At 42.4% G+C, this 14,200-nt stretch overlaps 1 protein-coding gene across 1 annotated transcript in view; it reads right to left on the bottom strand.

The window, feature by feature from the left end:
• Nucleotides 1-14,200, bottom strand: part of MAP4K5 (mitogen-activated protein kinase kinase kinase kinase 5) — a 64,681-nt gene that overhangs the window by 41,617 nt on the left and 8,864 nt on the right. The window contains exon 2 of the mRNA XM_059850692.1: nt 2,559-2,616. Coding sequence (XP_059706675.1) covers nt 2,559-2,616 — 58 coding nt within the window. The remainder of the gene's footprint in view (nt 1-2,558; nt 2,617-14,200) is intronic.

The raw sequence follows: 14,200 nt of genomic DNA, 5'->3' as shown, positions 1-14,200 counted from the left end.
TGATATTCTCCCAGGGAGAAAGTTCTGTGGCTGAAAACTCCACTGGAAATAGTTCCCTCTTTGTATTGAGTCCCCTCTAGATTCATCTGCTAAACCCATAGAAGGAAGAGGCTTTAGTGTTTCAGACAGTTTTGGCTGCTATGCTGCTGAGTACAGTTGGATTCGTCTCTGAAATAGAATTGGCTCCCAAATTATTTGAAGCATTTGCACTCAGGGAATGCTGGGAAATGTCATCAGTGTGCCATAATACTTTTGCCTAATGCTCTCCAAAGTCTATGCCAAAAAAAAAATTAAAAAAAGGGAAAAACACTATTTTGACTCCAAGTGACTGTGGGAGCAGACCTAGAGAACTGCCCCAAATTTAAATAAATTAGTGACAGCAACCTTCCAAGCCGAGCTTGTTTTCTTTGTCTGGAGAAGAGACAAAGGTAAGAGCTGATGAAATAAAATACAGATCCAAGCTGGGATCTGTTTCCAGCTCTCTTTGGGCACTCACTCACTACCTGCAGGAGATGAGGGGGAACAGGAACAAAGCAGGACTCACCCCTGCCATGCCAGCAGCATCCTGAATCTCCTCAAATCCTGCCACTTGACTGAGTGCAGTTCCTTCAGCTTTCATTCAACACATTCCTCACCTCCTCTGGAGCACTCTCTGCTTCAGAACCTTTTGTCTTTTGCTCCCAATTCCCCTGTCTATGGATTAATCAAGTGTTGAGTTTGGAGCTCTTCTTTTTCCATCAGCTAATGAATTGCCATCGATGAGTCTCCTTCTCCTCCTCTCCAGAAATGCTGTATGGAACTCCCAAGCCTATTTCTCCACTCTCTAATTTAGGAAATTTATTATTAATTTTATTCCAGCTGTGCCCTACTGTGTGAAAGGAACTTGTGCTGGTGTTTGGAGGGGCTGCTCTTCCCAGGAAACCACCAGGATTTCCAACAGTTCCTGACCTGCTCCAGGAATTGATAGTGCCCTGCAATCTACAGTCTTCAAAAACCACTCAAAACTCTTAAAATAAGTCAGAAAATTGAAGTGTGTAGCAGCCAATTAATAATTTCTTTTAAAATCTGAGTGTTTCAAACATGAGAACTGAAAAAGGAGTGAGTAAGTAAATAAATGCTGTGAATCCTCCTTAAAATCCAAACACCCAAGAAGACCCCTGCCAGGAGGCTGTGGGTGTACATGAGATGGATGGAGATCAGGTTGGCAATGTTTAAAAGATGATGGATTAAAAAACCAAACCAAAACAAACCAGAAAAAAATGGCTTCCCTGTGGTGATCAGACCAATACAATTAAACACAAGAAATGGTCATCAGTGCTAATTAAAACTGGGGCCAGAGTCTTGCATTTATCACTGTAGTGCTTCAGCAGCACCAAGGAAAGGCAGAACTCTGCTCCTCCCTCGGTTCTATCAGCAGAGGATTCAGCCCCTGCTTCACTTCAGCTTCCAAAACAGTTCCTCAAATCCACAATAAAACCAGATGCACATCATTTGGATTAGCTGCAGTGCCACAGTGCTGGAGGCAGCTCCTCACCGAGGTAGCAGTGGGTTCTTACTGTCCTTTTACTGTCCCTGCTCTGCCCCGCCACAGCCCTGCTGTGCAGGGTGGTTTGCTCCCCACAGCCCCACAGCCCCAAACTCTGGCACAGCAGCTCACACAGGGGGTGAGGGATTCCCCCTGGGTCCCCACTGCCTAATTAACCCTAGCACTGCAGAGTTAATTAGCCCAGCCTGCTCTGCCAAGGGGGCTGAGCAGTCACAGGCACCCCAAGGCAGTGGTTTCCACTTCTCCCCTGAGTACCCCCTGCTTTTTCTACCTTCAGCCTTCAAACCCATTTCTTCTTCTGCACAGAACCAACCAGAAATAAAAATTAACCCTCCCCTCAGCCCTTCAGCCCTGGATGGTCTTTAGGTTCTCTTCCAACTCAAATCATTCTGGGATTTTGTGACCTGTGATTTCCACTCAGGACACAATTTCAGATTTCAATTCTCTGTGCAGGACTCAGGTTAAACTTCAGCTCAGGAAATCTCCTGGGCAGCAGGGGAGATCCCCTGGGTCTCCTGCTTTTAGGAGGAGTGGCAGAAACTCCATGGTTAGTAGGAGCCATCCTCCTCCCTGAGCACAAAAAGAAAAGATGACACATCCAAACCCAGGGCTCTGGTTTTCCCAGTGCACCTTTGGTGGGAGTTGGGATCACTGCCTGATCCCTTCCCCCTTTCAACTCCCACAGCCCCCAGCTCCTCACTGGCTCAGAGCTCACAATTTACCATCTGTCCCTAATCTCCTCTTTGTACCAATAACAAACTGTGATTGCAACATCTCTTCGTGCAGCAATTGATCAGGCAGATAAGAACAAACAAGGAAATAGTGAGCATGACACAGCCAAGAGCAGTGGTACATCCTGCAGGGCTTCCTGTCATCTAACCACTGAAACTACAAAAAAACAAAAACCAACCCCAAACACTTCTTTTGTCTAGAAATTCACAGTGGGTGAAAATAAACACATGGAAAAAATGAAAATGTGATTCAAAAATACAGGAAAGAATGTCAAACTTACCAGGCTCTAACTTGATTATTTTTACAGCAGCCAGTTCCCCTGTGTGAAGATTTCTAGCCTGAAACAAGAGAGTTAAGATAGATTTAGATATAGTTAAGACAGATACTTAGATATTTAGCTATAGTTAAGATATATTTAATCATAAATCAAGGCACCTCCCAGTCCTACAGACTGTGCAAAAACAAGATGTTGTCTGATACAAATACAATGCAAAGCTGAGACCAACGTGGGTGAGGATAATTTGGGTTTGGAATTAGCACAGCTCCAGCCTGGTTGGAATTGTGAAGTGTTCCTGACAGTTCTTTTGCAGATTTTACATCAACCAGCAAATCACAGAATCACTGAGGCTGGAAAAGCCCTCCAAGGTCATCCCATCTGTGACTGTCACCACGCTGTCACCCAGCCCAGAGCACTGAGAGCCACATCCAGTCATTCCCTGGACACCTCCAGGGATGGGGACTCCAAACCTCTCTGGGCAGCCCCTTCCAACCCCTGACCACCCTTTAGAGGAAGAAATTCCTCACCAGGTCCAACCTGAGCCTGGAAATGAGAGCTCACCCTTCTCAAACACCATTTTTAAGGGAAGTTTCTGGCACTCAAGGATGCACCAGAGGCTCACCCATCTCATGGTGCGCCCCAAAAGTGGAACTGAGAGGGGCAGGAGAGGCCCTGCAGAGGCACCAGGGATGAGTCACAGCTCCCTGCAACAACTTCACTCAGACCTCCTCGGTCCCACAATCCTCCTCCTCCTCCTCAGAAGAAGAAGCAGCAGGAGCAGCTCCAATTAAGCCTTTACAGAACCTTCCTCTCTGGATATGCTCCAAATTTCAACTGAGAATTCAGTGCTGGAAGAAGATGCCACAGGAACCTCAGATACAGAAAGTTTTAAGAGGGGATTTTGTGAACACTTTCTAGTAACTAAATCTCTCAGGCTAAACTATAAATCAGGACACACAACCTGATTTAATTAGGCTGAGCATCCAAGAGTTACAGGAGTTTAATCCCCATTGTTTTATTCTTATCCTAACAAATATGCAGTCTTCTGAACAGCTTAAATCTGGTGAAGAGGTGGATTACAGAAAATGGAGGGAAAACTGGCTTCAAATGAAATTAATTTGGACTTAAAATGAGATGTAAAGGAAATTTGACCCTGTGAAGGGAGTAACTACAAAACATTCTTCTCCTGTGCGTGGACAAGATGTCTTAAAAACTTGTCCTTAAAAAAGGAAGATCAAGAGCCTGAAGGATTAACCCCTCAGTTTCATCAATACTTTCCCCTTCAAAATAGGGAAAGGCTTTCCAGCCAGGAAAAAACCAAACCAAACCAAACCAAACCAAACCAAACCAAACCAAACCAAACCAAACCAAACCAAACCAAACCAAACCAAACCCAACCAAACCAAACCCAACCCAACCAAACCAAACCAAACCCAAACCCAACCCAATGATTGGCCGTTCAAAGTCCTGCAGTGCTAAGACATGAGATGGGTTTCAAAGTGCAGGCCAAGGACACAAATATGACTCAAGGTGATCTCAAAGAGAATTTCAACAACTCTACAAAGGACCCAAACATCTGCAGACCAAATCACTCAAATTCATCTGCAAACCACAAAGGAAACATTCACCACTTCTGAAAGCACCTTCCCACCGAGGTGTTTTTTTAGACCAGAGCAAAATCTTTGGTGTCCTTCAAAATCCAGAAGGAGCAGGTGGATCCCAGCGGGATAAAGGATTAGGATAAAGGATTAGGAGTGCTCTGGTCCTGTTAGACCAACGTGAAGCAGGGATGTTCCCAGCAGGGACACACACTCTGCCTCACTGGAGCCGGGGTGCTCCACTCCCCACACTTCTGTCCAGGAGCAGCTCAGCTGTTCAGGTGAAGCAGCCTGCCCCATTCCCTCCTGGAGCACCAAAAGGATCCTATTCCTCACAAATATTCCTTTTCCACACCAGCAGTAACTGCCACTGTCATGCTGAAGCCTGAAGGAATGGATGGAGTCTGCCAAAGGTCTGCTTGGCTGGGATCTGAAGGTTCAGGCTGGGGAATGCTGCAGTTCCTGGCTCCCAGCTCTCACCCACGACACAGCTCCACTAAATCCTGTCCTGCTGCTTTCCAACATCACCACTAAGCTCATATATAATCTATAGCTTGGACTGCTCTGGGTTTCAACCATCAGACTCTGCCTGCTGGAACACTGAAGTCCCACTGGGTTGATATTTATGACCTAAACCTGTCAGTTGTCTGTTTTCTGGTCCCACAGCTTTGCTCTTCCAGCAGACACATTCTTGAGCTGATGACACCAAGACCACACGTGATCATTAACTCCTGTCGTGCCAGAACCAAAGGCAAAATCCCAAGTATTCCCTGACCCTCAAAATCCCTGTGTGGATGCTCCCAGACAAGGAATGGCTTTAGATCTCCAGTCTAGACACTGGCACTGTGAGCACACAGCAAATCACCCAAAATGCTTCCCAAGGGACGTCACCCAAATGTCACCAGAGGCTTTTGTTCCCTGCTCTTGGCTTGCAGCAGCTTTGCCCAGGGACACAGAGCTCCACCTTCCCTCGGCCACCTGGCAGCTGAATGAACACTCCATCAATAATGAATTACTGCTCTCATTAAAAATGCAACAAGGCCAGGGCTAAAAACTGGTTCTCCACGTACACACCTAGATGTGAGAAGTGTCAGATCAGGATTCCTCAGATCACTCTGGGATGTGTTAGTCAAAGAAATCCTCATTTCCCACGAGTCACTGCAGTTTGCATCATTCTAAATTGTTTTTTTTTTTTTTAAAGAACTCTGCAGTTACCAAGGAAGTCACAGACAGGAAGGCACCAAAGCCAATGTCATTGGCTTTGTGAATCAAACCTGAAATTTGACTAGAAATGACATTTGACAAAAATATAAGTCCCTAATGGGAAAAATTAATTAATGATCTATCAGTCTGTCTTATTGATATAATTCTGCACTCCAGAGGGAGAACTACAGACTAAGAAATTACAGTTCTTCAACTCATGTTATTTACATTTCCTGAGCCCAACAGCAAAATATCTGCCTCCTCCTCATCCCTTGAAATTTCCTCTGTATTTCAACTCCCAATTTAAAATCAGCTGAAATTTTTGAAATTAGCCAGAGGCCAGGGAAGCTATTCCTTCGTGCCAAGTGATCCAGACCTGTTCAGTGTCTCATGAGCTATTACTGACAAAGGAAATAATCATTTACATGCATTTATCCCATAAAGATGACATATATATAATGAACCTTGAGGATATATTTCACTTTTAAGGAAGACAAGATTTGTTAGATGTCTTATTGTCTTTAATTCTTCTGGCCTTGATCCCTTCAATACATAAGAAAATCTCCTAAGAATTTATTTGACTCTAAAGGCTGAAAGACTCAGGGCTGGTGTCCACATCTCCATCAGCAACGTGGTCCAGTTCCACAGGACAGAAGCAGGTCCCAATTTCCCAAGATATTTGCTATAAGACTTTCTCCAAGAAGAAGACAGAGCTTCTGACCCTTCTTAGTACTGATCCTAATTTTATTCCATGAGACCCAAAGCTGAAGCTCATGTTCCCTATAGAATGAAAATTAAAACTACAGGATTTTTGCAGAAGGATTGCGAAGCTCCAACATGAGCCACACAAGAATGGGATCAGAACAAGAATGTATTTGAATGAGGTGAACCACAGCCAAATTTTAATTTGCTCAATGTCATTTACAGAGTTTATTTACTGAGAAAGAAGAGTTTGGCAGCAGCCTTTTGGTCACCTCTTCAGCTGTCCCACATCCTGACAGAGGATGAGTGACAGCATCCCACTGAGCACAGCTCTTCCAGAATATTTTAGCAGCTGAATGCTAACACTGCAGAGCATCACATGGAATCTGTGTTCAAAATAAAAATAAAGCAAAACAAAACACAAAGCACAGACACAAGTACTTTTTTTTTTTGGATACCCCATTGCATTGCTGTAGTGATCGAGCACGTCCCACCCCACTAAGGTGACAGCACTGCCAGTAGGAGTATTTTGGGGAGCTGGGAGAGTTTTGTAGGATTACACACAAAAAAAAATCATTGGGTTTTCCCACTGAGACTTGACTGGCTTTCCCTACAGCTGCTGTGGGACAGTGGAAGCCCAGGTGAGGCCCGTGGCAATCGCTGTGTGTGACGCTTCCCACCGCACACCCAACCACCACACCTGAGAAAACACAACCTGGGGAGGGCATTTCTGCAGCCAGTGACCAGAAATAACACACAGAGAACTGGTTTCAGAACCAGTTATGCACTCTGCACTTGTGTTTTGTTTGTTTTCAAGAGTGCAAGCCAAACAGTTCCAGCCCAGGGGGTCCACAGTGCTGAGCCACGTGAGATGGTCAAAAATGGGGGAATCTTGGACATTGGAATCTGTGCTCAGTGTCCTTTTCCTAACCACAGAGGAAGAGAAAGGAAAGATTCATGCAGCATCATCCCTCTGTCAGGCTCCAAATTAGTATTTTCAATTTCCACGGTGAAATCCTCTCCTCTCCCCATGGTCACTGTCTCATCTCCAGCCTTGGATCAACAGCCCCATTCAGAGAGGAGCTGTTTGCTGGAGCGTGTCTTCATTAACTGAATCCTGATTGCAGCTCCTGTGGCAGCTCCCCCTCCCTCCCTCCCTCCCTCCCTCCCCAGCTTATTCACCCCTTGCCAAGCTTCACTCACCCCTGACCACGAGGTTCTGCTGCCTCAAGTGCTGCCTGCTTGTCCCCAGCACTGAATATCCCCTCAGAAGGTGCCCGACCTCGTGCCCTGGGGGTGAAACACAAGCTCCTCTGCTTTCCAGTTTCTGACCTCTGACACTTTCCAATTCCTAACCTGCCCTGTGTGGTTTGGAAATTCCCATTATGTTCTGTTTTTCTGTTCATGTCTCACAGCATCACCAAACAGACTCTTAAATTCACCTTGCTGCATCTCTGAATTCCCATCTACCATGTCAAGAGCTCTCACCCAGCTGAAGTGACCCAAAGAAATGTCTCTCATTTTATGGACTGCCCTAAAAGCATAAAAACAGGGAATTCTTGGTGGATGGTGATCTGCTGGATTCTAACATAATTTGAATTATGTTCTAATGCAGAAGTTTAAATAAATGTTCCTAGTGTTTATTACAATTAACTGTACAATTCTGCTTACACCTGTGAGTTACAGAAATCTGGCAGATTTTAAAAATGCTTTGTAACTAGAGCTGGAAAAAGCAAATATCAGCAACATACTCCTACTGACTGGAAAGGAGATGTTTGCTCCTCTCAAACACAATCTCTTTACCAGGTCAGTTTAACACCTCAAATGTAGAATTGAGGATTCTTAAAATGTCAGCAGAAGCCAGAAAATGACTCAGAAAGCCCAAATGAACAGCAACAAGAGTTAATCTGCACTGTGTGAGCTTAAAGTTGCCTTCCTTCACAAAAGGACATCACAGTTTTCTGCAGTGCTGTACATTCAGAAAGAACTTTTGTAAAAGAAACCAAACACTCTGAAAGCTCTAAAAAATAAATAATCCTTGAAAATCTGCAGGTTAAGCCAAGCAGAGAGGCCAGAGGCAAGGCAGATCTGCTCAGAGCAGATCCAAACCTTTGTGTCAGGGGGAAGAATCACCTGCCCTGCTCCAGCCCAAAACAGCAGCTCCCACCACTGTTTCCCAGTTTTGGAGTGAGTAGAGTGTGTTGGTTCCTCTGCCAAGACCAGCACACCCCAAAGCACCCACAAAAAGCTCCTAGGAATGGATTCAATCCACAGATTCCACCCCCCAGATGGTGCCTGTGCCCAACCCACACAGCTGCAGTTCCTGGTTTGGAGCTTTAACCCCTCCTGTATATCAGACAAAATCAGCAAAATCAAGCCAAAATTCCCCACAGCCCCATGCCAAGAAAACCTAAGGAGAGTGTGAGACTGGATAAATCCCTCCTGCTTGGTGCTGACAGTGTTTCTGTAACAGAAGCTGACAGATCCTTTCACCTCTGAAGGTCTGTGCAAGGATTAAAAATGTAATTGGAACAAAGAAGGAAAGCTTAAAAAAAACCCCAAAAAATTGGACAACTCTGGCAAATGTTAAGGCTGATTTGTGCCAGACAGAACCAATGTCATAGAATCACAAAATCCCAGAGTGGTTTGAGTTGGAAGGGACCTTAAAGATTGTTCAGTTCCACCCCCTGCCATGGCAGGGACACCTTCCACCATCCAAGGTTACTCCAGCCTGGCCTTGGACACTCCCAGGGATCCTGGGCAGCCACAGCTGCTCTGGTAGAACTGCTCCAGAGCCTCCCAGGCAACACTTCCCTCCCAGTATCCCACCACCCCTGGCCCGTGGCAGTGGGAAGCCATTCCCTGTGTCCTGTCACTCCAGGCCCTCCCTCAAAGTCTCTCCATCCTTTTTGTTGGCTCCTTCAGGTCCTGAAAGGCCACAATTAATTCACCCCAAAGCTTCTCTTTTCCAGGCTGAAGAAGCCCAAATCTCTGAGCCTTTCCTCCCAGAGTGGAGCTGTCCCTGCCCATGGGGACACCACTCCTGCCTGCAGCTGTGCTCACACCTGGGGCAGATGTCTGGCTGCTCTGTGCTGCTGGAAAGAGAAACCTGAACACCATTCCTGATTTTCAGAGCTGTCTGTCTTTTAGGAAGCAGAAAGATCCAGAGGCAACTGCTCCCCCTGAAATCTTCCAGCTGGATTTTCGGAGGTGGAGAGCAGTACCAGACTCCTTTATAGTGGAAGGCACAGAAGCTTTCAGAAATTATTTCCCAAACAGAGACTTTATAGATTCAAGACACTAAAAAAGAATGGTCTCTTCCAACCAGCAGTCACTGCTTTCTGGGATAAACCCAAAATGAAGATTTCCATGCTAATTTTACTAGTTTATTCTGTAGTTGCAACAGAGCCATCACTTTAGATCTGTGAGCTGAGTATTGTGGGAGGACAAATATTGATTTTGTGGGTGCTCTCCAGATGGGTACTGCCAGTCCTCATCCCTCAGAACAAGCAGCAGCACGAGGCTGGATGAAAAATTCCCAGCTGTCACTCCCTATTTCCACATTTCCACACTTCCTGCTGAAAGGACAGAACCCAGAAGATGCAGAAGTGCCAGGATTTCAAGAAATTCCACATTAAAACCTGAGCTACAGACCCACCACTGACCACAGCTCAAATGCAAATAAGGCTTAAATGGATTTACTTGTGGTGAAATTGAGATGGTTTATCTCTGGTAGGGAAATTTGGGAGGAGGAGAACCTGCCTTTCACTTCCAGACTTCTGACACTTCCTTACTCAAGGCCAATTAACTCAAGCAGTAAGGGATTAACAGCTCATTAATGATGTGAGGCCAACTCCCTCTATTCCCCAGAAAACCAGGCTGAGGATTGTATAAGCAGAGGGGTTTTGTAGGCTCAGTAACCACTAAAAACATTTAATTCTCATCCCTGGTAATAATTACTGAAGGACAAAGACCTGGGGCAATAAAGATAATAATAATAAAGATCAATGCACAATTTAACATTTATTGAGAGGGGAAAAAATAACAGAAGCAGTCAGCTCTGTGCTTCCCAGCAGAGGTTGGTTATTCTCCTATGAAATTTTCTTGGCAGATCCTTCTTTGCAAAATATTTGGCATCATCCTTCTAAAACTGAAAAGCTAAAGCTAGAAACAGACCCTGACCACAAAAGTATTATTTAGCAACTAATGCAGCACAAAAGATACAAACAAATACCACATGAGGAAAAAAAAATTTTAAAAGGCCCCAAATTTGACTCAGCTGGAGAAGAAAACAAACCAGAAAAAAACCTTTTCAAGTTACAACTGTGTGGTTTGAAAAGCTACTAGAAATGCCTCACTTTCCTGGGGAATAATAAACATTTTTGAACATAAGATCATGAAAATCAAAGCATGCCCATGGAGCTGCTGATATACTCAAAAATGAACAGATGCCCAACAGCTTTACAGGCCATAAAACAGGGAAAAGAAAAGAGAGAAAAAAAAATACCTTCAAATACATTAAACTACAAACTAAGATGGATTTTAAAAGGATTTTTTCAGCAGAAGACAGGGAGAATAAATGTAGAACAATTTTATTGTATTCCTGTGTTGAATGCATAGACCATGACAGCAAAAAACCCCTCACAGTATTAGGGAGTACAACCCCCAGTAACATTAAAAGATGATACATTTCATCAGCTGCAGGGGAATTTATTTATTCCTTAGAGAGGAAAGAACTAAGAGATGGGACAACCAAAATATTTGAAAGAAAATATCTATGAGTCTTCTTTGACTGACCAAAAAAAAAAAAAAAAAATTAAAAATAAATCTGGCTTTCCAGGCAGGGAGAAAACAAATTTCTGAAGGAAAAGATGGGTTGCTTTTTTATAATTAAAAACGAAAGAATTTCAGACCATCACTTACTTCCTTACCAAAGAAAAAGGTTTTTTTTACTGCTCTGTAAATATCAGCTAACACCCAGTGAGATGTGTCTCCTCAGAAAGGCAAAACTGAGGAGCCTCCACTGGAAAAAAAAAAAAGAATTTTGAGATTGTAACTGTTAAATCAAGCCCTCCAAACCAAAGGCAAAAATCCACATCAACTCCTTTTCCTTATCATAATTTATCTGATTGAATCTCGAGAGATTCAGGTGGAAAATGTAGATTTAAGTAGAAAAATCTACCTCCAACAAAGCTGTTCAGTAATCACTTCCTTAAAATTTCAGTTCCTCAGAGATGAACACACAATTACAAAATTAAAAATTAAATTTAAATTAATTAAATTAATTAAAATTAAAATTAACAAGCCATAGATTTGCCTTGATGAAGAAAACAGGTCAGTGTTTTGCTCTTTATTGGTAAATAAAACAGTGACCAGCACAGAATTAAGAAAGAAGTTGTGTAATTGAAGAAGTTAAAGGAAAATTGGCTAAAAATAGGAGTTGGAAGATTCTTTTTCTGTTCTACAATTGAGCTTTGGTTTGCATCTGGACTCTATCAATTGTCACCTTCTTGGGCTGGGAGATGGCTGAGATTTGATGCTTCTTTCTGATACTGGGACAGCTGTTCCTACTAAAATAAACCCCAGAATTTATTTACAGTCTCCATTTGATAGGGATGAAATAGTGATCAACAATATTTCTAATTCAGGAGAAAAAAATCAGAACCTGGAATTCTGCTGGAATAAACAGGACTGACATTTCAGGAGGTTTTTTAGTGAGGAAAAATTGAAGTTCTACATGTGCTGGTACACGAGAAAGGTTACAGATAAAATATGTTTTGCACTTGTGCTGATGAAGCAGAGAGGAAATCTGCTGCCACTTCATTGCAGATGATAACTGAAAATCTGCAAGTTATCTCATCCTCTCACTTTATTTTTAGCCAGAACAGAGGAAAAAAAACTGGTCTGATTTTTTATTATTATTTTTTCTTAATTTGAACCAATGAACTCGTGTAAGTGATGCCACCTGGAAGCATGACTCTTTCAAGATGTCACATGAAAATGAGAATATTCTTCTGCAATTTCATCTGCAGTGATAGAGCACCAGTTTCACTTCAGTCACCTGATTTCAAGCACTTGGCCAGAGACTTCCTCACTTCACTTTGAAAGATGAACCAAAACCCTGCTGCTCAAGTAATATGTGTTATTAAATAATTAGAAGATTCTGGCAAATTGGGCCTGATGGTTTAAGTGGAATTTTAAAAGAATTTTTTCATTTTTAAATTTTAACACGCTTGAGAACATTTTCCTTCTTGCCTCATTTCTCTTGTCAATATACATTTTATTTCTTTTATTGTGTTTCTGTAGGGTTTTAAATTCCCATTTGCTGCATCCCTGGGTATGGAGATTTTGGAAGGAGTTTTGAAGGAGTTAGAGATGGGATTTCTGAGCTGGTTTTGATGATGTGATTTATTTTCTTATTTCCTCCATAGGAAGGAAGGGTGAGGTTGGTTTACATCTTTATAGTATGGTTTAGAAGGTTACAAGATTCCTAGTTATAAGTTTTTTCTAAGGTCAAATCTTGTGTTTAATTCTAAATTTTGGTTTACAGGCCCAGAGTTCTGAGAATTCCAACAGGTGGGGAGCCCTCAAGGCCACCCCTCCGTGCCAGGCTCTCCCCCTGCTCCCATCCCCAAGGAATGGAATCCTCTCCTGCTGGGATGGAATCCTCTCCCAAAACCCCTGAGAATCCCAGACTTTCTGTGCTGACAGGCACTGACCCCCAAGAGAACGCTGCACTGACCTGAGGCTGTGGAAAAAGCTTCCAAAATGGAATGACAGAACTGAGATTGTGGGTGTGGAGTTTGAACAAAACTACATAATAGCATAATCAAATAGTAATCAAATATAATAAATCATAAACACATATAAATATATAAATACATTAATATATAAAATTATATTTCATATTAAAAGTATAAATATATAAAATATATAATATATTAATGTATAAATATATTAGATAAAAATAATCTATAAATATGTAATATAATAATATAATAAATAAAACATAAATTAAATAAACATAAAATTATATTTCATATTAAATTTTATATAAATATATGGAATATATAATAGATGAAATGTATAAATAAATGTATACATATAAATATATATTATAAAAATCTATAAATATATAAAACAATATGATAATAAAATAATAAATAATAAAATAATAAAATAATAATGAATAAGAATAAAATAATAATATAATAAACAAATAAATAGAATAATAGGATAAATGTTTAAAAGTATATAAAAATTAAATATATAACTTAATAAAAATATAAAAATGAATTTTAAAAAATCACATAGCAGAAAACTTAAGAGTTTAAGGTTTTAGAAAATAGTAATCTATATCAAACAAGATGAAGGTTTGATCTCTCCCTGCAGCAGCTGTGTGCATTCTCCTGGAGCAGCCTCCCCCAGGCAGACAGCAGAAGGAATGTGCTGGAGAGAGCCAGGGGAAGTCGTGGGGCAGGCTCTGCACAGCCTGGCTGCTCCCCTGCTCCCAAACTTCTGCCTCAGCTCCACTCCAGGAAGCACAAGAAAGCTCTCAGGGAAAGTTATTTCAAAAGTCAAGGAATGGTTGGGGTTGGAGCAGGCAAACAGCACCTCGTGCTGGGAGCAGGGACTGCCACTGCAGGGCTGCTCCAAGCCCTGGCCAAGCTGGCCCTGAAGAGCTCCAGGGATGGGGAATTTCACAGGATGCTTTCATGGAGCAAAGCCTCCTTCTCCTCCTCCATCCCTCCTGCAGCCAGCACAGTCAGTCTGTGCTCCAGACATCCCACTGCAGGATTTACACAAACCTCAACACCCACGGAATGGGAAAAAGGAAAAATCCATGTTCATGTGCCCTGGGCAGGCTGGATGGATCATGGAACCAAAACTGGAGAGCTCCTTATCCATCTCCTCATCCAGAAATCCCTCTGTCCTGTTTGATACTGTCAGCCAAATTTAAAAACAAGACTCTCAGGACAGGAGCTGCTTGGCAGAGTTTAGAAGGCTCTGTGTTAATCCAGAAGTTATTCCTACCTCTTCAGAATTAACCAAGAAGCAGAGGATGAGAGCTCAACCAGTGCTTTAAATTTAATCACACACATGTCTGAGAAAACAAAATGGTTTTATCAGAAACTGCTCATC

The sequence above is a fragment of the Haemorhous mexicanus genome, chromosome 6 (assembly GCF_027477595.1).
Source record: "Haemorhous mexicanus isolate bHaeMex1 chromosome 6, bHaeMex1.pri, whole genome shotgun sequence".
Classification (NCBI taxonomy): Eukaryota; Metazoa; Chordata; class Aves; order Passeriformes; family Fringillidae; genus Haemorhous; species Haemorhous mexicanus.
This window is presented reverse-complemented; position numbering and strand designations above follow the sequence as displayed.